This window comes from Haliotis rufescens, unplaced genomic scaffold (assembly GCF_023055435.1).
Source record: "Haliotis rufescens isolate VD_foot unplaced genomic scaffold, xgHalRufe1.0.p SCAF_75, whole genome shotgun sequence".
Classification (NCBI taxonomy): Eukaryota; Metazoa; Mollusca; class Gastropoda; order Lepetellida; family Haliotidae; genus Haliotis; species Haliotis rufescens.
In genome coordinates, this window is record NW_025964367.1 from 251,537 (window position 1) to 279,035 (window position 27,499).

At 42.1% G+C, this 27,499-nt stretch overlaps 2 protein-coding genes across 3 annotated transcripts in view; both read right to left on the reverse strand.

Annotated features, from left to right (window-relative positions):
* Positions 1-4,874: 4,874 nt before the first annotated feature.
* LOC124121174 lies at positions 4,875-8,466 on the reverse strand. Its single transcript, XM_046484159.2, has 2 exons — positions 8,149-8,466; positions 4,875-6,474 (listed from the first exon to the last, which is right to left on the reverse strand). Exons 1-2 carry the CDS (start codon positions 8,440-8,442, stop codon positions 5,236-5,238), a joined length of 1,533 nt encoding a protein of 510 aa, XP_046340115.2. The 5' UTR covers positions 8,443-8,466; the 3' UTR covers positions 4,875-5,235.
* Positions 8,467-17,664: 9,198 nt separating this feature from the next.
* LOC125376769 (protein mono-ADP-ribosyltransferase PARP14-like) overlaps positions 17,665-27,499 on the reverse strand; it is a 33,093-nt gene continuing 23,258 nt past the window's right edge. Inside the window, exons 6-12 of one of the 2 annotated variants that reach the window (XM_048388655.1) lie at positions 26,263-26,481; positions 25,882-25,972; positions 25,507-25,709; positions 24,634-25,042; positions 24,251-24,393; positions 21,717-21,891; positions 17,665-20,678 (exon numbers count right to left, since the gene is read on the reverse strand). In XM_048388655.1, the coding sequence (XP_048244612.1) occupies positions 20,395-20,678; positions 21,717-21,891; positions 24,251-24,393; positions 24,634-25,042; positions 25,507-25,709; positions 25,882-25,972; positions 26,263-26,481 (1,524 nt within the window). In that variant the 3' untranslated portion in view covers positions 17,665-20,394. Of the gene's footprint in view, positions 20,679-21,716; positions 21,892-24,250; positions 24,394-24,633; positions 25,046-25,506; positions 25,710-25,881; positions 25,973-26,262; positions 26,482-27,499 lie in introns of both variants that reach the window. The other variant, XM_048388654.1, reaches the window with a different exon arrangement.

Genomic DNA, 27,499 nt, shown 5'->3' on the forward strand with positions numbered 1-27,499 from the left:
TTGATATAAAATGTAACGCCTATATATTCAGCTGGTAAATCAGTTTTAGTGTCAAACATTCTCTTCTTCAGACTGCCAGTAGGTATACTATTGAGTCCATGTGTGCTAAACTAATCACATCACATCTCCATATATCTGGTGCTTCTTTATACCATTATCTAAAGAATTCCCAAATAATAATGACTGTTTTCTGAGATTACATGATCATTCTGTTGTGGGACGGACATTATGAAAAAAGTTTAAGAACATATTTGCATGGTGTCTTCAGTCACGTCCAGTATCTGTCGTATAATCTTGACTCCTGATCCCTCGGTGATAGTTACCTTTCTGCTGGACAGAAGAGTGAGTGAGTGAGTATGGTTTTACGCCGCTTTTAGCAATATTCCAGCAATATCACGGCGGGGGACACCAGAAATGGGCTTCACACATTGTACCCATGTCGGGAATCGAACCCGGGTCTTCGGCGTGACGAACGAACGCTTTAACCACTAGGCTACCCGACCGCCCCGCAGGACAGAAGAAGCATGTTGTGGTTCAACATGTTCCTTGACAAAGTTACAAGGCCTCATAATGCACATATAAAACCTTTCACAACAAAGGCACCGAACATATTAATCACATAAACCAGAACTCCTGTCTGATGTGTTCGCATGTGTTGAAGTCACCATGTTACCTCTGACAACGTTACCTTTGACGTTACCGCTGACAACCTCTGCTGGCATAGTTAGATGCCTGTTAATGACCTGCCCTCCTTTCATTCATGTTGTGAACAGATTGGTTTGTCATGCGATGTGCGTCCTTCGTAATACTGATTTGCTGTGCCAATGGAACATGATATGAATTAACATATAACATGCCTACAGATTGATTCTGCTGAAATGCAGTTGTCAAAGACATAAAAGACATTTTCCTTTGGACTCGGGATGAAGAAACGTTGCCCCAGATGAAAAAAACTTGTGCTCGGGACGAAGGAACCTTTACTCGGGATGAAGAAATCGCTGCTATGGATGAAACCTCTGCTTGGGATGAAGAAACCTCTTCTTGGGGTGAAGAAACCTCCGCTCGGGATGAAGAAACCTCTGCTCGGGATGAAGAACCTGTGCTTGGGATGAAGAAACCTCTACTTGGGATGAAGAAACCTCTTCTTGGGGTGAAGAAACCTCTGCTCGGGATTTTAGAAACCTCTGCTCGGGATTTTAGAAACCTCTGCTCCGGATTTTAGAAACCTCTGTTCGGGATGAAGAAACCTCTACTTGGAATGAAGAAACCTCTTCTTGGGGTGAAGAAACCTCGGCTGGGGATGAAGAAACCTCTTCTTGGGGTTAATAAACCTCCGCTCGGGATGAAGAAACCTCTGCTAGGGACGAAGAAACCTCTGATTGGGATGAAGAAACCTCTGCTGGGAATGAAGAAACCTCTGCTTGGGATGAAGAAACCTCTGCTTTGAATAGAGAAACCTCCGCTCGGAGTGAAGAAACCTCGTCTCGGGATGAAGAAACCTCTACTCGAGCTGAAGAAACCTCCGCTCGGGATGAAGAAACCTCTGTTCGGATTGTAGTAACCTCTACTAGGGATGAAGAAACCAAGCGTGTTCACCATGTGCAGACTACGGAATCATTTGGGTATCGCCATACTCGCCACGATCTCATCACCATTGTTACTGACCTCGCCATCGTTTAAGGGGGAAAGTTTAAAAATGACAAGTCACTCTCCCTGCACTAGTTTTATGGCTTTATGAAGAGACGGCCTGACCATCGGAAACAGCATCCCACCCTTCTTCGTATTTGAAGGTCATGATGTGCAAGATGAGAGTATCTCTAGAACCGTGAGCTATTCATGATGGTCCAACAGTGGGAGTTTCAGGACCTATCTGCCTGAACACTTTCTCAGATTCTGCACCCACCCAACAGCAGAGAAGCCAGTACTAATCCCATATGATGGACACAGGTCGCACGTTTCAGTTGCCCTTAGTGAATGGACAAGGCAGAAACATATAATTTATTTATAAACTGCCAGATCAACCTATGGACGTTGGCTGCTTAAGGTCCTTTGAAAAGATCTACCGCAACATACGACATGGGAACGTGCGTGGATGTGCTGCACGAGGAGTAGAAAGACAGTCATATCTGCCGTTTAGGTTATAGTGCAATCTGAGCTGCTCTGACACCATCAAATCTCCTGGCAACATTCAGAAAGTGTGGGATTTGATGAGACCAAAAACCAACTAAGAAACGGACGCCATAAGTTCAATTGTTAACGGCAGTGCCTTTACAGGTGACAACAGCTCGGAGATAATGAAAGAACATCAAAATAAGATAATTCCATTAATCCCCTGTGATTGTTGGTGGTGTTGTAGTTTTAATGACATGAATAAAAGTTCTGATGAGGCGGCTGTATTTGAACCAGGTATATAAATTTAAATTTAACTTCTGTATTAACATTATTCTTTATGTATCTGTATGTCGTATATATGTTGGGGCGGTGGGGTAGCCTAGTGGTTAAATCGTTCGCTCGTCACGCCGAAGACCCAGGTTCGATTCCCCAAATGTGTACAATGTGTAAAGCCCATTTCTGGTGTCCCCCGCCGTGATATTGCTGGAATATTGCTCAAAGCGTCGTAGGGGGCGCGAGTGGCCCAGTCGTCTAAGGCGCCGCGATTCGCTGTGCAGAGTTGCGTCCCTTGGGCACGCCAGAAACCTATGATTGTGGGTTCGAATCCCGGTTCGCCCCGATTTTGTTTCTAGGTTTGTCAGCACCATACCCGTGCTCGTGGGTTTCAACGAAGTGGTAAACGTCCAAGACCTGCGTCACGTCGGGCTTTCCTCCCAAATTAACCTGACACGCCGTGATATAACTGGAATACTGTTAAAAACGGCGTTAAACCCAACTCACTCACTCACTCAAAGCGTCGTAAAACCATACTCACTCACTCACTCGTATATATGTTATCGACTGGATTAACACAACCATGATAACAAATTCCAACTACTGGCAATGGCAATATTGATTCTATTTATACTAAAATGTAGACTGTGCATTCCACTAGATATATGCTATTTCGGCTTATAGACAAAAAAGAAGGCAGTGTTAAATTCAACTCACTCACTGACTGTATAAACTAACTGAATTATTTTGTTAAAAGATCATGACGAAAAGATTCTGGCAAAAGGCCAACGTGTGTCAATAAATGTATTGATATCAATATTGTAAAGAGACGGTAACGCCTTTATCGTTCTTATCATTTCGTTCTTATCAGATGACCCGTTCATTGGTCTCCATAGTAAGCATATGTCTACTATGACTACTCTCTGCGTCCTTGGATCTTCCATTACAGCTTCGACCGCCTCCGTGGTCTAGTGGAAGAGCGTCCGCCCGGAGGGCGGAAGGTCCGGGGTTTGATCCCCGGCCGCGTCATACCAAGAGACGTTGAAAGATGGCACTTGTTGTTACCCTGTCTTGCGCTCGGCTTTAAAGAGCTAAAACAGGTACCGGTTCGGGGTCAGTTGACTGTGTCTGGGTGAGGTATTCATGTTAAACTGCGGCGAGAACTATAAAATCGGCATCAGTCCGGACTAGTACAAGCAGCCACACACACACGTGCATGCAGGTCGCTATATAAGTGCAATAATCTTGGACGCGTGTTTAAAACCCATTTCACCCCACCTGAACCCGTGGAGTCATTGCCATCTTTATTTTGTTCCAGCAAACGAGGTTGAGATCATGAAATCACACACACACACACACACACACACACACACACACACACACACACACACACACACACACACACACACACACACCACACACACACACACCACACACACACACCACACACACACACCACACACACACACGGGTGCATGCACGTCGGTATACAAGTGCAATAATCTTGGACGCGTGTTTAAAACCCATTTCACCCCACCTGAACCCGTGGAGTCATTGCCATCTTTATTTTGTTCCAGCAAACGAGGTTGAGATCATGAAATCACACACACACACACACACACACACACACACACACACACACACACACACACACACACCACACACACACGGGTGCATGCACGTCGGTATACAAGTGCAATAATCTTGGACGCGATGTTAAATCTGAAACGTGTATGTGTTTGACATTGTGTGTTCTTTCACTTGGGGAATACACTATTTAAGTACACCTGACCATGCTTGAAAGTAATCTAGAAGTGATAATTTCTAGTTTTTGTAAATGATAAATGCTTTGATAAACTGTCAATACAAACACAGTTATGATCTGTGTTTAATTGCTCTAAAAACGAACATTCTAAGAGGAAAAACATATCTAAACCAAGTTCCTGAAAGCATACACACTGCATAGAGTCAGAGACAAGGAAGAAGGGACCTCATTGGTGTTAGGATACAAATGTGCTGTGACGTCACAAAGAAAGGCGTTTGACTTCAACTTACTTTCGTAAAAATCTTATTTTTCTCTCGTAAGATCGTAGGAATTTGCAGAAAATGAGTCCAAACGTTTGATGCCATACTTAAAAAAATGTATTTTCGTGGTCCTAACATAATGTTCTTTTAGAATATAGTAAGAAGTCATAATGCAGTTTTTCACCCATAAAGTCCCTTATTTCATGGCTCTCGCGTATGTCCAGTGGTCCAACCGTAATAGTTTGGCTTTAGGCTTTCCTATTATGCTGACACACCATGATAAACGTCTGGATAACTGTTCATAGTGGTTATTTAACTCAATCACTGATCTACACTGTTACAGTTGTTCCTGTTCATTTCGACAGTACCAATCACAGCAGTGCACAACTAGGCTGAGATGGTAGACTGGTGTTTCATTACGTGTATAAGGTAATATTGAAAAAAAGTTAAAAAATCCGAGCAACTAAAAGCAAACTCTTTTATCCTTTATGAAAATGTTAATGAAAGTTCACACAACGATATCATGTTGAAAAAGATCAGGTCGGTACCCTTTGTATTGTCCCCATGTTATACTTGATGAATTAAGGTGAGCCAGCCCAAATATCTGATATATATATACACATATTCATAAATAAATTCATATCCAGATCATAAACACTAACATACGCGACATTTACCTTAAAAGTTCTGCCACATTCACGTTGAGAATTTGTCTATAGCCAATTAGGGATGTATGTTGTGGCAAGATTTAGATTCGCAGAGGACCTTACTGTGTGTAATATACAAAAGTGTACCAAATGTACATGTATAAATAAACTGTCGCCTTTACTCTTGAAATGGTGGGAACTGTGAACAATACTCGTCATATCCGCCTTTGTTCCAGGGATTGGTTTCTGGGAAGGCAGTACTGACAGCATTGTACCGCAAGAGGGCGTTCTTCAGCTTCTCAGAAGATGGGCCAGTAAACTGCACAAATGACACCTGCTCTCCAGAAGGACCTTTCAGATAGGAGTATCGGAGTCCCTGGAGTGCTCCATCGGTGAAGGTGACGCTGTAGTCCTCTAAGGGAACCTGCTGACCGAGAGTGGTCACATCAACGGCCCTGTTTCCTTTAACCTGTGGAAATCCACGGGCAGCTGACCTCTGTTCCACATCTCTTAAATAGGAATTCATATCAACTGACTCTGGCAATAGGAAGGTTATGCGCATACTGTTGATCAAAGCTGGTGTACTGAGGTTGAATGTAGGATTAAACTTCGGATAGCTGTAATTTCTGCCTGTGTCATATTCAACCGTCTCCACCACATAGTTGTTAAAGTAACTCCATCTGATAGCAAAGCTCATATTTCCTGACGATGTCAGGTTTGCAATACCAAGACTCTGGTAGTCAACGTGCCATTCCTCTGCTTGAAGCATCTCCTTCTGGAACAACATGTTCTGGTTTCCATCACCATTCCATCCCAAGCCATCAATATTCCCTACAGATCCTCCCAATATTTCGGTGTAGAACTCAGTCGAGCCTAACATGCTTCTAGCCCGCGTCCCATGCTGGAAGAGTCCATACGTTTGCCCAGTAAGCCCCGCGTGAACCTTCCACTCATTGTCAGGATGAGGTTTGTCCAAGAACATGGTACTAACTGCCTTTCTTTTGCAGTATTCTTTACCAATTTCCAAAGCATAATCTCCTACAAGCTTGTTTAATTCTATTTGTTCACCGGACGGCCCTTTCAGGTAAGCCCATTGCCAGTGAGTATCTGCGGCACCGATTGGCAAAGTATAGTTCTGTACTGGAACATTCTGTCTCTCAGCCTCACTATGGACGGTGACGGGTCTATTGGCCTTCACGCTGTTGAAGCCTAGCTGGCGTGCACGTGTTTCCAAAGCATGCACATATGTATTGAGGTTGAGACTGGGTTTCACCAAAATGCACATATGGTCATTGGGGACAACTGCTGGGCTAGAGCGTCGATCAGTAACATTGAAAATGGCCCCAGGATTGCGTTTGCTCTCAAACTGTAGCAGCTGTATAACAGCGTTGTCTAAGAATACGAAAGCACCAACAACCTGTTTCAAAAATAAACAAATTCTGTTGAAATTATTACAATAATAGCACTATTTAGATGACAGTTGTTCTTTAGAGGGTGGTTGGTTGTTGTTTAACGCCGCACTTAGCAATATTCCAGCTATATGACGGCGGTCTGTAAATAATCGAGACTGGACCAGACAATCCAGTGACTGACATCATGAGCATCGATCCACGCAATTGTGATACGATGACATGCATGAACCAAGTCAGCGAGTCTGACCACCCGATCCTGTTAGTCGTCTCTTACGACAAGCATAGTCGCCTTTTACGGCAAGCATGGGTTGCTGAAGACCTATTCTAACCCGGATCTTCACGGGTTGTTCTTTAGAGGATTAAAATGATTATAATATGTTTGTATCAATTGTCATTTTTCGTGTCCATATGATGAATATTGACTGTTCCCAAATGAATAAAGACAAACCATTTTAGTTAAAATGTAACATTTCACGACAACTGTCCATACCATTGTCATGATCACTAACTAAAATGAATAATAGAACCTGTTAGGCAGGTCTCAGAATGAAAACCAGTTTGTGGTGTTGTGCTATGTAGAACAGCCCACATGTGCATCCTCCACGTAACAAGCGAGCATCCCGGATGCCCCTGCCCTTTCAATCACCATCCGATGGAAGCTGAATATGCTCAGGTAGAATGTGTTATCATATCGGAATCTTAGATCTTGCAGACCCCTCAAAGCGCAGAACTGCTAACAAAATGCAGACTAGAAAATGTGTCGTCTCCATTTGCGATAAATTTAAGTTTGTGTCACCTGACATAAACTCACGAGCAAAAGAAACGTTACCATCCAACTATTTTGGTTCTTAAATACAGGAACATGACCAATATCAAGGAATAGAAAATTAACAACATGATGACCCGTGAAGATTCCGGAGTAGAATAGGTCTTCAGCAACCCATGCTTGCCGTAGGCTACCCGACCGCCCCCTATCGGCGATGTACATATGTGTAACAGCTATTATTAGACACAATTATTTTGTAAATTGACACTGATGGACATTGCAAATTCCTTTAACTTCTCTTAAAAATCTTATGTATGAAAAGGGTTTCGTCGCCTGTAATTTTTTATCATGTTTTCTAAGTATATTTCCCACCTTTTTTAACATAAATGTTTTTATATAATGTCCCCAGTGTTCGCTCTTTTGTACAATAAAAAAATCTTTTTTTTTGATGTCGGACTGACTCGTCATGCTGTTGTCTTATAAAGCCAAGAGTAAGATCATCCTGACGACCACTACACAAGGCAATGGCAATGTGGACGATATACTACGTGGTCTGGTCGTAGTGTATTATTAGGAATATGATCAGCAAGGTGTTAGAATGTACATGCATGTAAACCAGTGAGAGATGGCCCGTATCTGTTAGAGATGTGAATGGAGAGTGGAGAGATGAACGTCTTTACGTCACGACCTCGCAGACGTTGTGCACCTTCGTCGGATTTGCGTTTTCGATGTTGACCCGGTAGAGCACCAACATTTTCACGTAAACGGGATATTGGTATTCGTGCCCGTTAACTTTCAAAACAATCATGATAAGTTTTTGCGTTGAACATTATGCTTAATCCTTAGTCTATTCAACATTTTAAACGAAAATGTGTTTGTTCTATTTGCCACTTGGTTGCTGCTTTTTACAGACCTCGTATGTCCCATTATCGCTGATGTCCGGGACCCCGAAGACCGCTGGTGCCACCTTGCTCTGTCGGGCTTGGAGGATCTCCTTCTGGAACATCATGTTGTGATGTTGATTTCCAGAGTAGCGGAACATGAACTCTGGGGCCAGCATCCCACCCAGAATCTCAGTGTAGAACATAATGGAGTTCGTCAGGTTGTCAGTGGTAACAGAAGTGAAGGCAATACTCAGAGAGACATTACTACCACACGTGGAATAGGCAATCGACAGAAGAATGGAAAGATGTATTAAGCCCTCCATGTTTGTCTGAGGAAAACATGAAATGATCGGACTCATGCCATGTACCACTATCTTGAATTTGGAGATCACGTGTCAAGTATGTAGGTATAATTAGAAAGCTGGGGTCAACAAGATAAGGACGTTCAATATCAGAGAGACATTACTACCACACGTGGAAAAGGCAACCAACAAAATGATAACAATTTGGAAAAATGTCTGCATGTTGTCAATGAGCTTTCAGTTTAGTGTCAAGCAATAAGTTGTGTATACCTTATTGCTTATATATATATATAGTTGATCGATCGCCAGTCGGAATTAGAAAGTAGAACGTCAAAGATGCCATCCCCATGGCACCTCTGAAGATAAAAAGAGAAAAGATAAGTCACGCCACCTTGGGAGTGGTCACATGCTTCCCACCCTACAGCAGGCCTGTTTCTGACGAATAATAATATATTTTTGCCCCTATTGTTTATCAGCGCCAGTATCAACGGTCAAATAAGAAGAATAACAAGTATGTTCGTCAGTTACACAGCTGTGAAAAAAGAATTTGTTCCAGAAATACTGAAAAAAGAATTTGCCTCAAGGTTTAGCAAAATGAATAAATGTCCTGAAAAACTGTGTTGTACATGGGTGTATAAGATGACGGTTCCAGGCAGTGGTCGCATCACGTGGATCCCATGCGCTGTACTGAGAGTGTTTTGGGGACAATGAATTTGTTTTCCTGATTTTTTAACGTTTCAGTTGATGGATTGTCTGACTGATTATTGGTTGTTTGTTGGCATTGTGTGGCACATGGCAATGAACATGTTTGTTCATAACACGTGTCTTCTCGCAATACTGGCAATTTCAACAGATGCACACACTTTGACACATTGCATAGGCCATTAGCATCCTCAGATCACGAGTTGTATATACCATCAGTTATATTGACAAAGATGTTTCAGAACAGGAAGGGGAAAAGACACATACAAACTTCAGTCGGATGTCGGGGTAAGCAGGAAACACCAAGGTCACAAGTCACAAAACCTATGAGAGAAACAAGTGCTTGTTCGTCCATAGGTCTAACAACGACAATATTCCAACAGAGATTAAAAAGTCACCAACTGTCATCAGCGCAGAGTGTGTTCGATAAATGTATCAGAAATCACTCGGGTGGCTTAATCCCTAAGAACCCAAAAAGTGTTCTCTCTTTGTTGGAGTGAGTGAGTGAGTTGGGTTTGACGCCGCTTATAACAGTATTCCAGTTATATCGCGGCTCTCTATTCTGAAAAAAACCGGGATCAAACGTGACAAGGAAGATGATGATATCTCTCTTTTAGACATCAAATACAATAAAACAGGCACAAATTCAATCACAACCAGTTCTAACCGCTATTCAATATTGGGCTTCTACCTGGGGATTCCAAATAAACACACAAAAAGATTGACACTTAAAATAGCCCTGGGGACCAGACCTGGTACCTCCCTCAACATTCTTCTAATATTATCAGGCAAAACATCCATTCTCATACGAAGACAACAAACAGCCTCGACTACTGGGCTGGGGCACAACAACACCCTATATGACAACAAAATAAATACATACAAAACAAACAAAACAAACCGATGTATCAGATGCATCTAGTAATACAACCACCAAAACAACAGGGCTCGGTGTCCATGTCACCCAGCCAATACCAATTACTAATACTATTAGAATTATAAGAAACAGTTCGGTATTAAACGATGAACGCGTATATTAATGGAAACTATGTGGACGAACTGCACAGTATACTACCAGAACCTCAAATACTATATAAAATGTGAAAATAGGCAAGAGATTCCATGACATTTGTGTGTGTAGAGGAAACGGTGTTTATATTCTAAGAGCATCAGTTATGCATCATTGTTATATCAGGTATGTTGAAAATATCACTGTTTTTTGCTTGTTGTTTAACGCCGTACTCAGCAATATTCCAGCTATATGACGGCGGTCAGTAAATAATCGAGTCAGGATCAGACAATCCAGTGATTTATATCATGAGCATCGATTCACACAATTAGGATACGATGACATGCATCAACCAAATCAGCGAGCCTGACCACCCGATTCCGTTAGTCGCCCCTTACAAGCAAAGTCGCCATTTACGGCAAGCGTGGGTTGCTATAACTCTCAATGAATGAATGCGAATGGTCATTACGCCGCTAATAGCAACACGTCTGAAATATAAGTACGGAAGACACACAACCTGGGTTCATACATGTACAGTATATGACAAAAAGAAATTTTCGATGCATCAACACGGCGGCATATTTTATTCGTCAAATTTGATTTACAATATAATATAGTCTCAAAATATTTAATCGACACAGGAATGCTTAAAACAGTATGAGGTGAGGTGAAATGGGGTTTAACGTCGCGTCCAAGATTATTGCACTTATATAGCGACGTGCATACACGTTTGTGTGTGTGTGTGTGTGTGTGTGTGTGTGTGTGTGTGTGTGTGTGTGTGTGTGTGTGTGTGTGTGTGTGTGTGTGTGTGGCTGCTTGTACTAGCCCGGACTAATGCGGATTTATAGTGCTAGCCCAACATGAATATCCCACTCAGACACAGTATACTGTCTCCAAGCCGACCAGTCCTGGTTTTAGCCCCTTAAAGCCGAGCGCCAGACAGGGTAACAACAAGTACCATCTTTTAACGTCTTTTTGTAAAATAGTATGAACAATATTTGTTTCAATTCATTCCGTCTTGCATCTTACATTATGTTTTTGACTTCTATGCGATGACATTACAAACTGAATTTGAAAAAAACAATGTCTTGCCACGGTTAATGGGTGCAGTCCTCCGTCCGCTCGTACTTTGACCGGTGCCTTGGCACTGTTTCCCGCTTATCATTGCGGTAAACCTTCTGACAAATGTCATACATGTCACTGTTTAAATATAACTAAACAGCTACGAATATATATCGGGAACTATAAGAACTAGTGAGTGGGTGAGTATAGTTTCACGCCGCCTTTAGCAATATTCCAGCAATATCACGGCGGGGGACACCGGAAAATGGGCTTCACACATTGTACCAATGTCGGGAATCGAACCCGGGTCTTCGGCGTGACGAGCCAACGAGCCAACAAGCTACCCGACCGCCCCTAAGAACTAGTAGACACCAATGTTTAACAAATTGAAATGCATGTGCTTTCTATTCAATTCCCAAATGTCCCATATTCAATTTACATAATGGTTAGCCAGGATAAGTTGAGTTGTTACCTGACAATTATCCCCGTATGACTATGTTTAAAGTCTGTCTACTGGCGCGTAGTACGTAGGATATGTGCGTGTCCCGTCTTGGCTAACAATGAGTTTTAGTGGCGAGTTCAAGAGCACAGACTGGTACGTGCCGATGCGAGGTACCCGATGACTGAAATTGAGTGAGTGAGTTGGGTTTAACGCCGCTTTTAACATTATTCCAGTTATATCAAGGCGTGTCAGCTTAATGTGGGAGGAAAGCCCGAAGTGATGCAGGTCTCAGACGTTTACCACTTCGGTGAAACCCACGAGCACGGTTATGGTGCTGACAAACCTAGAAACATAATCGGGGTGAATCGGAATTCGAACCCACAATCATAGGTTTCTTGCGTGCCCAAGGGACGCAACTCTGCACAGCGAATCGCGGCGCCTTAGACGTCTGGGCCACGATTACTGAAAACGGTGACAGAATGCATGAGTTGGCCATGCCCACCTAGCTTTGACATGTTTTGTTTTTTTCGGTAATTAACTTCTGGCAAACAACTTTTAGGGAATCTGGTATCGGCTTGTCACACAGACATCTTACTATTCTTTTGAGCAACACATGTGTCCACGGAAACGTTGCCAATGTCATCGTCGTTGCATGCACGTGCACAACATGCGTGCACTCTAACTGTAACACACCAAATATGTTTACTCAAGTTCTGTGTACCGCCTACTTGTCCCAAAAGCGTTTGAAATAGTGGTTCAACTTATCCTGTATTTCCAGTGAGTCCTGTAGACTTTTCAGAAAACCATTACAAACAGACGCAATAACGTATACTTTTTGTTGTATTTCAGCAACAAGATCATCATCATTCACCAATATCCTCAATCATTAGCATCCATCCCGTATTATGATTATGATAATGGTTTCGACTCGTGTTGCACAGATGACATTTCCGTGCACGACGTCCACGTGTCATCCCACAACTTACTGCACGCCATTTGAATCAGAGGCGTCAGTGGTGTAGGGAACGTCAGCACTGGGATGATCGATGTTGGGCTAATGTCACGTTTTCTGACGAATCGAGGGTCACTCTCGACTTCCATGAACGAAGGAGTCCAGTTTGGAGACGTCCTAATGAGCGTTTTACAGTCGTTAACGTCGTACAGCATGATCGTTTTGGGGATGGGTCCTGGTTTAACTTCAGAAATATCTCATTTTGGGCTCTTTTATTTTACAGTGATTCATAAACACATGCTCTTATACAGTCGGTATTGGACAATGGATTTTGCATTGAACAGGGATTTCTTATGAATATGAAAACCGTTTTGAGGCTATTTTTTAAAGAGATCTTCGCGAGGCTGGAATCCGATCCAGATGACCAGTTATCGTCCCTGTCTTGCAACAGATCCATCGACAGCGACGCTTGCGTTGGTACCATACCTTACAGCCTTGGATTTGGGGAAACTGGAGACGAGTGTGGTTTAGCGATGACGCTTGCGTTGGTACCATACCTTACAGCCTTGGATTTGGGGAAACTGGAGACGAGTGTGGTTTAGCGATGACGCTTGCGTTGGTACCATACCTTACAGCCTTGGATTTGGGGAAACTGGAGACGAGTGTGGTTTAGCGATGAATCACGATTTCTTCTACACCGGTGAAATTGAAGGCAACGTGTTTATCGTCGTCGAAATGAGCGTTTTGCCCCACATTGTGTACGTGAATTCGACAAATTCGGTGGCGGTAGTGTCATGGTGCGAGGGGCCATATCCTACACCACGAGATCTGACTTGGTTGTTGTTCAGGCAAATTTGACAGCAAATCGCTACATGAATCAAATTTTTTAACATCACCTTCTTCCAATCAATGACCGCCAAAGGGAGCTGTTTCAACAGGACAAAGCTCCACCGGACACATCGTGCCACGGTAGACTACCCTCATAATGCCAACATCAACGGCTTGACCTGGCCGTCGAGATCTCCAGATCTCAACCCAATCGAACACCTCTGGGATGAACTCGATTGACGTGTACATCAATGTCAGAACACGCCGCAGACACTCCCACAACTGGCCAACGCGCTAGAAGCACATAGGCGCAGTTAGTCTGGGTTTTCTCTGACATGTATATTTGTTATTACCGGGCCACACATTTCAGCAGGAGGTCAGGTAATGTGGTTTTAAACATTTTCTTCAGGAAGCAATAGTAAAAAATCAGTTACCTGAACAGAAAACTATATATATTTCCCTTAAAAAACACACGTTTTACCAGACACACAAATGTTAAACAAACAAAAGTTTGTGTTTGTGTTTACCATTATACTTGCCCGTTTAGCTGTCGTATACCTGTAAAATAGATAAAAGTTGTGTACAGTACTGTGTGGAAATGAATAAAATAATGAAATAAGGAACGAGGTCTTCAGGCAAGACATTTCAAAACAATATGCAGCATAAGGTGTTGAACATATTCTTTAGTTAATGTCAAATTATAGTTTTCACTCGTGCACATACCTTTAGCTACATTAGAAATGATATATATTTCATGTTAATTTGTTATCGTTAATTACCCATATCGAAAATCAATCAACATATACTACAAGTCATACTGATCACCTTTTAACTGTTTGAATTTGTATTGTTTTATTTTAAACATGACTGTGTTGAAAATACGTAGAAAATATGTAGATTATGCAATTAATTTAGTGAGACTGTCCAACTCATTGTCAGTGGATGCCCAGCTTTGGCACAAACCCAGTATCTTAAGCGACATGATGGAGTGGCTCGATGATTTTATTACTGTTTTCGCCATGCTTGTGGTTTTGACACAGAGGTCCATCCATGGTACGACCCGGAATATGTCATGGAAAATGATAAATACAATTTTTTTTGGAATAGATCCATATACAGCATCAGACCTGCTGACTTGGTTGATGCATGTCATCGATCCAAATTGCGTGGATCGATGCTCATGATGTCAATCACTGGATTGTCTGGTCCAGACTCGATTATTTACAGACCGCCGTCATATAGCTGTAATATTGCTGAGTGCGGCGTTAAACAACAAACAAACAAAGCATCAGACCTATCCAGGTCAACAAACCTGATCTTGTGCTTTTTGATAAATCCATTGAAATCATATATATGATTGAATTTTCTAGCCCTGATGTGATTAACAAGATTCAGGAAAAACATAGCAAAAAATGCGGACCTCATTTTCGAAGTGTCAGGCTTGCATCCTAAGTACCAAGTTGTCCGACTCCCCATTGTTCTCGGTGCCTTAGGTTTGGTACCTCCCAATCCGCTGACTGACATTCGGAGAGTACCCGGGTATGTTGTCAGGAATACAGCCCTTCTGACAATCTGGGTAACGCAGAAAGCTGCCGTATTGGAGAATCTTCACATTCTCCGAAAAAATTTGGGTGGGTTCAACTGGGCAGTGCTTCCTGGGAGAAATCCCATTTGTTGTCTGGGCTGCATGTAGAGGGGGCAAGGAGCCTGAGCTGATGATGAGCCTAACAAGCCTGACTGTGACAATCTGGGTAATGCAGAAAGCTGCAGTATTGGAGAGTTATCACATTCTCCGAAAAGTTCTGGGTGGGTTCGACTGAGGAGTACTTCCTGGGAAAAATCCCATTTGCTGTCTGGACTGCACATAGAGGGGGCAAGGGCCCGGAGCTTAGTGCAAGGAATCGATAAGGAGAGCGTAGCATCAGACAACAGCTGTACATCCAGTTTTCCTGCCACATTATCGAACTCCATCTGGTGTGATCAAGACATCATCTGTTTAAAGCACGGGACGTTAGTTCTCTTCACAGGCGACTCCTGGTTCCATCTTGACAGCAGTGATGGCTGTCAGCGTGTTTATAGAGGGCGGATGGAATGTTACCGACCCGTGTGTTCTTGTGCAGCGTCAGGCTATGAATTCTTATCTTTATAAACACATTGTGTGAATGGCAGGTGCTACCGATTGGGCATGACATGCTTACACTTTCCACGAACACCTGCTGTCTTCACTGAGTTTCAGTGGTCCATTCAGCTATTTTTCCCTTTACGCCAAATAGAATCTGTTTCGGCAGATAATCTAGACTGGATATTCTCTTGCATTGACAATTTGTATTGTTCAATGTTCTGTATACGGTGGTGAGAGCGTAGTGGTGTGGGGAGACATCACTGCACACTTCAGGACCCCTCTAGTGGTCATCGATGGAAAATTGACAGGTATAAAGGACCATGACAAAGTCATGCCTCAGACATGCATCTGACTTGAAAAAAGGCCCTAGGCCCATCATGCAAACAAGATGAAAAATAAAAATTATACGTATCTGCTGAATAAACGGATGTAGGCGAGTACACTTCATGTTACAGGTACATGTACAGGTGATTTGCTTCTAATCATTAGTACTTGATAAAGGAATTTAATCAAAGATTTAATAGTGTCGGTTGACATAAGTCTTACTAAGGTTTCACTTATTGGTGGATTTATGAGATGATTAGTGAAACATTCTCTTCACGTTTGGGAAAAGCTGTCACATTTGAGCCGTACATGTAATTCATCCTCAACATAATCAACGCCTCTAGCATGGCAGATTAAACAGAAGCGTTCGGTTTATGGAGTCTTTGTAATGCAGCCGCATTCAACAGCAAGTCTGAAGTTATAACACCGCAACATGGTGAGAATAATAATTACTTTTAGATGAAGCATCGAGGTGAAGCATGAAGTGATGCCAAGTTGAAAGAAGCAGTCATAGCATCTCTGTTCGAAGCTCACCATAATGATGAGATGCATCCAAAGTCTTAAGACGGCCATATATATCCAAAACTATATCTAAATAAAATATTTCTGACATAAGATGCCAAAGTATTTTTACTTATATCATCAAGAGTTTTAATCATTGTATATGCTTGGTGGGGAAGTCTATGGTGCTGTAACGGGATCAGTCTGCACCAGTACCTACTTGCTCAGGATGTATAAGATATTGCATGGATACTCTGACACATTCTCATTTGCATCTAGATACCATTATGCAGACTGAACCTATATACTGTAGTGCTATTGTACCTGCAACAGATAATGTTACTGTAAATGGCTGACATGTCTTCGAAATACATATTTTTGAAGCAGCCTGTCTAAAAATTATGTGAAACCAACTGTGGTTTTATCTGTTTCGGCAGAAAATCTAGGATGGTTATTCCCTTACATTGACATATATATGATTAATATGTTTTTTTTGTTACATCGCGAAAAGATCATTTCAATCTTATCAAGGCATGTTTATTACATCTTAATGGCTCAATCATCAAAATTACAGCTATATAATTTGTTAATGTGAAGTTTACACAATAAACGGCTTTTGCACTGGACGAAAGGCCGGTCACATGACCGCGCAACTGACGTTCATAAGCGTACGAAAGACACACTTTGACGTTCATATTGACATCTCGTTTTCGCGAGACTTTAGTCTTCAAATGAAGTAAACACTGGCGCACTGCTTCTACTTTACTTTAGAAACCCCTGTGAATTCCCTAGTACGAATACTTACGATAGAAGCGGTTTTTTTCAGATTATTTAGACTCTTTAATCTTGAACTCAGCTTTTAAGCAGACATTGGGAAAAATCAGGAAGTTTGGCAAATCACAAATATCCCTGCTACGACCAATCCTAGTGTACAAAACGAAGAAAGGCACATCTATCGTAGTATCGACTCGATCCGTGTCTAGACAGACATATACAGTCGATAGCAATCGATGAATTTTACCAGACTATTTGACACATTTTTACAAACACCTTTCAATCATCGGCCAACTGATTAATGACGACTAACACTTGTCATCGCCACTGGTTCATCAACAACTTTGTAAATCTCCTATCACGTTTTACGTGTCGGCCATTTTGACTTCTTGTAAATGATGTAAATGTATTACGACGCGCTGCAATTGTGACTGAAAAACTGAGGTAGTTCTTAACATACCTTCCGCATCTAATGGTGATATTATCTGAATATATATGCTGTGAACACTATACAAAATACATGTATGTCACTGTAGAACAATGTTCCTTTTGAGGAACTACTTTATTCTGCGATACTTCATTGACTGACAGTGTAAACGTAAAATAACACGTACTGAATAAAATTTTGTAAGGATTTAGATCTACATCTTTCGAGGTAAAATAGTGATATAAGAATCATAAGAATTGCCTTTCACTATGATTCAATCAACCACTGGTTCACAAGACGTAGACTCTGATATTTACATATTTCCTTGAATGCCTTTGTGAGTTGATTTGAGTATGAACCTTCATAGAGTGAGAGCCAGTTGTTGTCGCAAGCTCCGACCTTCATACAGTTTGGCCCTCCCTCTGTGAAGATTCATACTCCAATCAACTCACAAAGGCATTCTTAATCAAGGAAATATGTAAATAACAGAGTCTACGCCTTGTGAACTAGTGGTTGATTGAATGATAGAATGAGCAGCGATCCACGACTTCAGGATACAATGAATTACGATCAGCAGGTTACATTGCTCCAGTTTATCCCAATTCCAATCTCCCCATTAAAGAGGCTTGTGTATAGGGAAAGTTGAAGATACAAGATACAAGAAACTTTATTAAGCGGCGGCAAAGCAATACAAAAGTCACTGTAATTCTTAACGCCAGTTGTTCTTGAAAAAAACCTGCCCCTGCAAAACGACGTGCAGTTTGTAAACCTTGTAGTCATGTTGCACATGCACCTTTTGCTTGAAGTGTACAAACTTCCTTCTGGCTTAAAGTGAAACATGGTACACACATGAAACAGCTTATATGATAGAACCTGTTGGAGGCATTAGAACCATTTGCAGTAAGGGATGAAGGCAGTAATGGAAAGTCACTAAAGGAGTTCAAAGCAAGGAAAACTGTTGATTTTTAGCGCCTGTGTATATGGCGTGTAGTCTCCAGTACCGAATGACTAAGTCTCGATAGAGGGTGACTGGATGGTTACAATGGGTGATCTGTGTGAGTGTTAATTTATAGTGGATTCTTGTTCATCACCCACTGTTCAACCAACGAATCAAGCCACGGTCCGGATCGACCATATTTCTTGTGCAACAAATGCTATAGCCCTGCAGCATCTACTCTAAACATTGCTTGAATATGATCCACGCCATCGGAGCACGATGACACGCAAATAAACATTGCTTGAATATGATCAACGCCATCGGAGCACGATGACACGCAAATAAACATTGCTTGAATATGATCCACGCCATCGGAGCACGATGACACGCAAATAAACATTGCTTGAATATGATCAACGCCATCGGAGCACGATGACACGCAAATAAACATTGCTTGAATATGATCCACGCCATCGGAGCACGATGACACGCAAATAAACATTGCTTGAATATGATCCACGCCATCGGAGCACGATGACACGCAAATAAACATTGCTTGAATATGATCCACGCCATCGGAGCACGATGACACGCAAATAAACATTGCTTGAATATGATCCACGCCATCGGAGCACGATGACACGCAAATAAACATTGCTTGAATATGATCCAAGCCATCGGAGCACGATGACACGCAAATAAACATTGCTTGAATATGATCCACGCCATCGGAGCACGATGACACGCAAATAAACATTGCTTGAATATGATCCAAGCCATCGGAGCACGATGACACGCAAATAAACATTGCTTGAATATGATCCACGCCACCGGAGCACGATGACACGCAAATAAACATTGCTTGAATGTGATCCACGCCATCGGAGCACGATGACACGCAAATAAACATTGCTTGAATATGATCCACGCCATCGGAGCACGATGACACGCAAAAGGAGCCAAAGTACAAAGCTTGCCCACCCGATCCAACATACGACAAGCAATTTAGTGCTTGGGACCTATTCTAATCCATACGGACGGGTGGGGTATATAAATTCAAGACCAATGCAATTCGCAGTAAGAGTAAAAGATAGACTCTTACTCGGCTTACATATGTTACTTAGACGTGTTTGCTTCACAATTTACATGTAAGGTTTTCACATCTTTTACCAATACCACTAACAAAATAACAGCTCCTACGATGCTGCAGTGAAGGAATGCTTTTTGTTTCATAATATGGAATATAAAACATCAACAACAGAGAATAACCAGAATAACAGATTCCATTGGGCCCAAAGTGTAAACTAGTGGAGGAAACTAAATGAATGGATCATACGTTTCCACTCCTCAAAGCAGAGTTCATTGTACGATTTCAACTATGTCAGGGCCATGTCTTTATGATTCACTATCACATAATGATGATACCAGTTGTTCGCGAAAAGGTGAGCGTATCCTGCCCCACTGGAAAAGAGTGAGTGAGTTGGGTTTAACGCCGCTTTTAACAGTATTCCAGTTATATCACGGCGTGTCAGTTTAATGTGGGAGGAAAGCCCAAAGTGATGCAGGTCTCAGACGTTCACCACTTTGGTGAAACCCACGAGCACGGGTATGGTGCTGACAAACCTAGAAACATAATCGGGGCGAACCGGGATTCGAATCCACAATCATAGGTTTCTGGCATGTCCAAGGGACGCAACTCTGCACAGCGAATCGCGGCGCTTTAGACGACTGGGCCACACGTGCCCCCAACTGGAAGAGGGCACTGATGTAAGGACAATCTACTGATGAGTGATACCCTAAATTAGATACGTTTGGCCATCATTGATAGGTGACAAGATATTCTGGATAAACTTGTGTATCACTGATGGGTAATATTCTGGATAGTCTTGGGTATCACCGATAGGTGATAAGATATTCTGGATAAGCTTGGGTGTCATTGAAAATGATGAACATGCCAGGATCGTCGACTTTGTTCACCACAGAGTCATATAATATTTGATTCTTTGAATCTCTTGTCGGTGGAACTTTCATTTGTTCAGCCCCTTTACAGTACATCCCCGTGAGGACCCGGGCCAGGAACATTTGTTTGTGACCCTGCCCGTCTGGTACAGCATACTGGTCCATGTCAGAGTAAGAAGCATCGACAGCAAAGTACACGCCCTTTCCATAAGCGGTCGCTGAAAATGTGTGAAAAAACATAAATGATAATTTATTAAATGTAATGACAGCGACAAAATCCTGCAAATTATTTAGCTTACTTGAAATTTAAGACGTACGTTCAAACAAAAAGTAACAATAATAATAATGAGTCCATTTGTATGGCGCCAAACTCCATACTGGCTCGTGTGCTCATGACGCTTACATTATCACCCCAGTCAATGGATCAGTGAGCACTAGTTTTTTCATTCTTAGCTCATAATTCTTATATTCTATCTCTGATGGAAAACACAGTCTATCTGGTCCGATGATACTTCATAATTCATGATCTCAGCTATCCATATCCATCTTCCCGAGGCAAGCGAGTTAACTGACTATAAAAGTCCACTTTCCACCCTTGCCGAACTAGGCTGGTATTATGGAGTTACATTTTGGCTGGACTAACGAGTCTATGCATAGTCCAATCAAAATCGCGCACCGAAATCGAAATCCGGTTCGTAAATAGTCATGCAGATTTCGGTCGACTGCAGGATTTGCAAAGCATGTGCACCGCTAACTCGTTGTCAACAGATATTTTCTAAATCTTTTCATGCTTTTAATCAAGGTACTCACGTGATTTGATGCACTTCGCGATGTAAGACTCGTTTTATCACAATATAGATCTTGATTATAAATCAGATCGTCTTGACTGGGCGCCACCGTTTTGTTTGAAGCAAATGCAAGTGATACGAGAGGTTGAATCTGATTGGTCAATAGGAGAGGCATAGACAGGACATAACTCGTAATAGCCACTGGTGGCGCTACGATCGAGCCCAGGTATTCCAGCCTAGTTCGGCAAGGGTGGAAACTGGACTTTTAAAGTCAGTTAACTCTCTTGCCTCGGGAAGATGATCCATATCATGACCCACGCCTTTGGAGTACATTGAAACACTATCACCCAGGTCACCAACAACCCGATCCATTATGTCACCTCCTACGATAAGCACAGGGTTCGAACCAGGAGTCCGCACAAGCCGAGGAACAAGGCCGTACATATATCAGTAATAACACGAACTTACCATTTTTTCCACAGTAGCTCCGATTAAAACCATTCTTTGCTATAAATGGTACGCCGTCCATGCTTGTACCGTGCCAAAGGACCTTTTCATTGTTGTGTCCTGGATTCTGTTTTTCTAGCCGCTGCTTCATTGCTGCATATTGTCGCCATAGCGATTGAGTCTGAACCCGCTCTATCTGAAAAGAAGTGATAATTGAACTTTGACAAAAAGTACAAATACAAAACGCCCCAAATGTAAGCTTTTTATTACGAGGGGCAGCTGAAAAGGTCTTATCCTAACTATGGTGAAGCATGGAGTCCATCAAATGGGCATGGAAGGCCTGGGGAATGGCCTGCCATATCCTCCTCAAATCCTGTGCCAAGTCACGGACGTTATTTGGAGGATGTGGAAGACGACGCAGACGGCGCTCCATTTCATCCCACACATGCTCTATTGGGGAGAGATCTGGAAAATTTGCAGGCCATGGCAGTAACATGACATTGTTATGGTGAAGGAAATCCATTGCGACCCTAGCTGTGTGAGGACGAGCGTTGTCCTGTTGAAATGTCAATCCCGGGCCATGACGTTGCAGGAAAGGAATGACCACAGGCCTCAGAATCTGAACTCTGTAGCCAACACCGCTGAGACTGCCCTGAACAACCACTAAATGGGTTCGGTGGCGTGCTGTTATCCCACCCCAAATCATCACAGAGCCACCTCCAAAACGATTACTCTCCACAATACAGTTGCGTGCATAACGTTCCCCCAAACGCCGGTAGACACGTTGGCGCCCGTCACTGTGGGAAATGTTGAACCTCGATTCATCTGTAAAGACAACATTTCTCCACCATATTCGAGGTTGGAGAACATGATTTCGACACCATCTTAGACGGTTGACTCGATGACGGTGTGTCAGTATGGGACGTATGGCAGGGCGTCGTGGTCGAATCCCGTACTGACATAAACGATTCCTGACAGTGTTGGGATGGATACGGCGCAGTCCAGGAATTGTCTGGGACGTCGTTACTGCCGTTTGGAACCTGTGTCGGAGATGTGTAACTCGAATCCATCTGTCCTGTCTTGGTGTCGTTACTCGGGGACGTCCTGAACGTGGGTGGTCGGCAACGTCATTTGTGTTCTGATAACGCCTCACCAATGCCGATATCGTGTTACGATGGCATTGGAAATGTGTTCCCACCTGTTGTTGCCTCATTGCCGCTCGGATCATTCCAATGGCTTCATGACGCTGTGCAGCTGTCAATCTTGGCCTGATTTGCTTGTGATATGCTTGTGTCTGCGCCTGAGAAGTTTTGAATTTTTGAATGACCACATATCATGCTTTCCAAAGTGACAGCGAATTTTGAGTTGCACATGCTGTGTACAGCTGCACAGGATGCACGTGCAGTAACACATTGCACGTCCATAGGCCCCCATCAATGAAGTCATATCGCATGGCACGGGCATGAGCGTTTGAATGTCTCCAATAATTGCTGTGTTCAAACCTATATTTCATATATGGACGATGTGCCCTTATATCTATATTTTCTCCGTGCACAGTTTCTTTATGTGGCTAGTATATAACACAAAACTACTTCTTAAGTCAAGGGGTGGTGAACCGTCTCTGTGTGTCAGGCAGGCAGAATTTACATTTCAAGGTTAACATTTGTCATGAAATATTTAATTCCCCAGACGAGAACTACACCAAAAGTATACAATAAATAGTATACCCCCCCCCCCCCCCCCCCCCCCCGTGGAATATATTACCATATGTTACCAACGGCAACAATGATATCGATGAATGAACTTTGTGTTACATGTTTGCATCGGTGGCTTTATCTTAAACATGGGTGATTAAATAAGTTTTCCTCGGCCTGTGTACTGGTATTTATACTGAATATAAAATTATCAATGCAAGAGAATAACCAGCCCATTTCGTGCGAAGGGAAAGGGCTGTGAAAACTATATGAATGGACCACTGAAAATCAGTGTCGACACCAGGTGTTCGCAAAAAGTATACAAATGTCCTGTCCCACCAGTAGAACCAGCTATTTACACAGTTTGCATAAAAAGTAAGTATTTATTGCTTGACGCCACACAGCAGAGACCGCGTCCGTGGTCTAATGGTAGAGCGTCCGCCCGGAGAGCGGAAGGTCCGGGGTTCGATCCCCGACCGCGTCATACCAAAAGACGTTAAAAGATGGTACTTGTTGTTACCCTATCTGGCGCTCGGCATTAAGGGGCTAAAACAAGGACGACTCGGAGTCAGTATACTGTGTCTGAGTGGGGTATTCATGTTAAACTGCGGCATTGCATCTCAGTGAGCTAGCACTATAAATCGGCATCAGTCCGGACTAGAACAAGCAGCCACACACACATACACGTGCATGCACGTCGCTATATAAGTGCAATAATCCATGACGCGGCGTTAAACCCCATTTCACCTCACCTCACCACACAGCAGAACAAATGAATTAACCAATGAACGGAATTTTATTAAGAGTGTAAAGCACCTTCCAAGTTGAGGAACAGTTGCATTATTTAATTATAATCAGTACCTTAAGGATAGATCTTTCTCTTCCGACACTGCCAATAAATGTCTTTTCTACTTTGGTATATTCGGTGGTTTCTTTGTTGACTTCAAACTGTTCACTTTCTGTGTGCATTGGACACCAGTGCGAAGGTGCATCGAATGCTGAACCTGTGAATTCAATTAAAGTGTGCGTGATGGACATATATCTACTAATAACCACTATTTGTTTTTTTATTGTCAGATGAACTGCAGTCAGTCGTCCTGTTGGTCTCTTATCAACATGCTGTCTGGTTCAGATGTGAAAAACAAATAGTTTCAAATCAAAGACAATTTCAATGGCATTGCATATCATTATGATTACTTTACACTCCCAAGCTGAAGTATGTATATATTACTGATACCTCTTACCTTTGCTTAAATCTTTTCTGATGACACGAACTCTATCTGCATCATTATACAGATCATATTCCTCCATTTTCTTCAAATCAAGAACATACACCTTGCCATCGATGACTGGTAGGCAGAGAGTCGGCTTCTCGTTCACATGAGCATCTTCAATCTTTTGGTTGATGATTATATCATAATCTTGAATCGCACCTGCGCCTGATAGGTCAGTGTATCCCCACCTCGCGTATGACGAGATTAGTTTTGCCTTCTCATCCTGTTTTTGTTGCAGAAGGATTGCCTTCACAATGGTGTGAACTGCGTCCGTGGCTGCCATCACGTCGGATGTTAGACCCTGTAGTTCAACTTTACCAAGCATGTGGTTGTAGTCAACGGAAATACAGTGCTTTGAACTTAGTTTCCGAATTTTATCCTGCTGCAACATACAGACAAATACAAAATAATAAAACAAAGACAACCAAACTGCATACAGAAAGGATTTCTCTTGTTCTGAGGCCATCGTCCTATGCACACTGTATAGTATTACATATGGTTAAGAAATGCCAGTTAAGCGAAACATGAAATTGATTTTTTATTGCGTGGTACAAGCTAAGCATGTGTTTGTTTGAGTTAAATATCCCCTAAGTTATGCATATAGACTAAACATTTAAATGTTAGTGAGACCACACAGAGGTGAGAATGGTTTTTCGCCGCTTTCAGAATATATTCCAGCGGTATCACGCCGGAGACACCAGAAATAGGCTTCCCACATTGGACCCATTGAACCCGGGTCTTCGACGTGACGAGCGAACGCTTTAACAACTAGGCTACCCGACCACCCCCATTGTAGTGTGAGATATGTAGGAGTATTAGTAGTATTTGGTTCATATAGTTTACCTGTCGTAGATTCGCATTTTTCAGCTGGTCATCTGAAATATTTTTTGTTGTAATTGCTTCATTAACAAACGTTTCTAACAGGCTGACAGCTGTTTCCACGTGCATGATGTCATCTGAGAACATATGCACAAAAACCTTGGTTTCAGGCTGTGTTCTTAATTCCTCAGTTGCCTCGACTGTAGCTCCTTCCATAGCATCAATATCTGAAGTAGGATAGGATTGGGTGAAATCATTTAGTTATATTTTCTGGAAATATTTATATTAACTATAATAAAGAAATAAACAATTATGGGAAGTTTTTTATAGTACAATAGGGAGCATGAACCAGGAGTGGAGCTTTATGTATGAACAAAGGTGGTTAATTCTTGTATTTACCAAAGATCCTGTTTTTACGGTTTTTTACGGCTGTAATCTTCATCTTTTCGTCGTCGGTCTTCTTTTTCTGACGTTGGAAGATCTGTAGTAGCTATAGATTAAGGAAGGCAGATAAATTTAAATCCCTCACAATTATGTTATTATATTGTAGTTATTCACCGAAGCTTTGAGTGATTTGTGGTGTATAACAAAGAATGAATGAATGAAGAAACCGATTTGTTTTACAAAGTTGAAGTTTGTTCTGGTAGTTGTTCAACGCAGTGCAAATATGACCATACGAATATAAACAGAACTTTATCCATATCCTCCGTCGGTTTACCAACATTGTTTTAGTTAGTTGTAGGCAGGTAGATGGTAAATAACAGATATTTACAAACTTACCTTAAATATTGAAGTGTCGTTAAATACGACGATCTTCACTTCCTCCAGAGATGAATCTGGATTGCCTTGGCTAAACCGTTCAACAGTCGCCATCATGGTTTCGGCAACCATAGCATTTGGGTATCCAAGGTTACCAGTACCGAGAGCTGGAAAAGCAATGGTCTTGTGTCCTTCCTGTGAAGCTTCTTGGAGGCAATCTGAGATCACTTCCTGGAGAACCTAATCATAATTGTCCAAAATACAAATGTTCACAAATCCATTTAGGTGGGAACAATTAGATATTAAGAGAAACTTTGTCTTATCATATGAAACATACGTCTGTACCCCAAAGAACCATATTCCGGCAGAGATAAATCACTTTCATACGAAGGTGTACCAGTTGTGGATGTTGAATTTGTGAAACGTTCTCTGATTGGACTATCGACATGTGCAATAGTCCAATCATATTTTGCACAGGATAGTGGGCTTGATGTAGCAGGGGTGGAAACAAGACTTTGATAAAAAGGCTAGTGACCGCTCTTGCCTCGGGAAGATGCATGTGTACATATTATCAAAGCGTAACTTTCGGCAGGTAGGATGGTACGCTATATTGTACGGTAGTTAGTTAATAATGGATCGCAATGGTGTACGCTTACTAACCTACTGAACATGTCATATGCAAAGTGTTTCTTGTTCTGTGTTCAACTTTTGTGACACATCAATTAGGATTGATCGATGCTGATTCGATACTGGTAAACAAAGTACCTGCCATTTGCGACTCACGGGCGGGCAACTCCATTTTACAGTAAACTACGGTTATAACGAACTCATATGGACTACTAATTTTATTTCGTTATAAACGTAGTTCGTTGTAAGCATATATACAGCATAACCACAGCAAATAAAATAAAATAAAATAAAAAAGTTAGTTCGTTATATCCGTCAGTTCGTTATAAGCGTGTTCGTTATAACCGTAGTTTACTGTATATATATATATATATATATATAGCTATGTTGTGGTGTGATACGTGTGGATTCTATGGTTCACATCACTTCCTGGTTTGGATTATCATAATCAGTATGCATACGACCTAGGTTTGGTCAAGGGACCTCGTCTAAGTAAATGGGTTCTTTTCTATCCAATTTCGAATGGAGGTCGGAGTAAGTCCACGTCAAAGACATTCCAGGAACTATCATAAAAATGGTAACGTGTACACTTACGAGTGGCCGAGACAGACCGCAACGAGTCCTGTATTCG

What these genes read in the sequence shown, in the direction of transcription:
- LOC124121174 (XM_046484159.2), bottom strand. Translation starts at nt 8,442, where the DNA reads ATGGAGGGCTTAATACATCTTTCCATTCTTCTGTCGATTGCCTATTCC. An exon ending in GCGATAATGGGACATACGAG is followed by an intron (nt 6,475 to 8,148) that starts GTCTGTAAAAAG and finishes TTTTTGAAACAG; the next exon opens with GTTGTTGGTGCTTTCGTATT.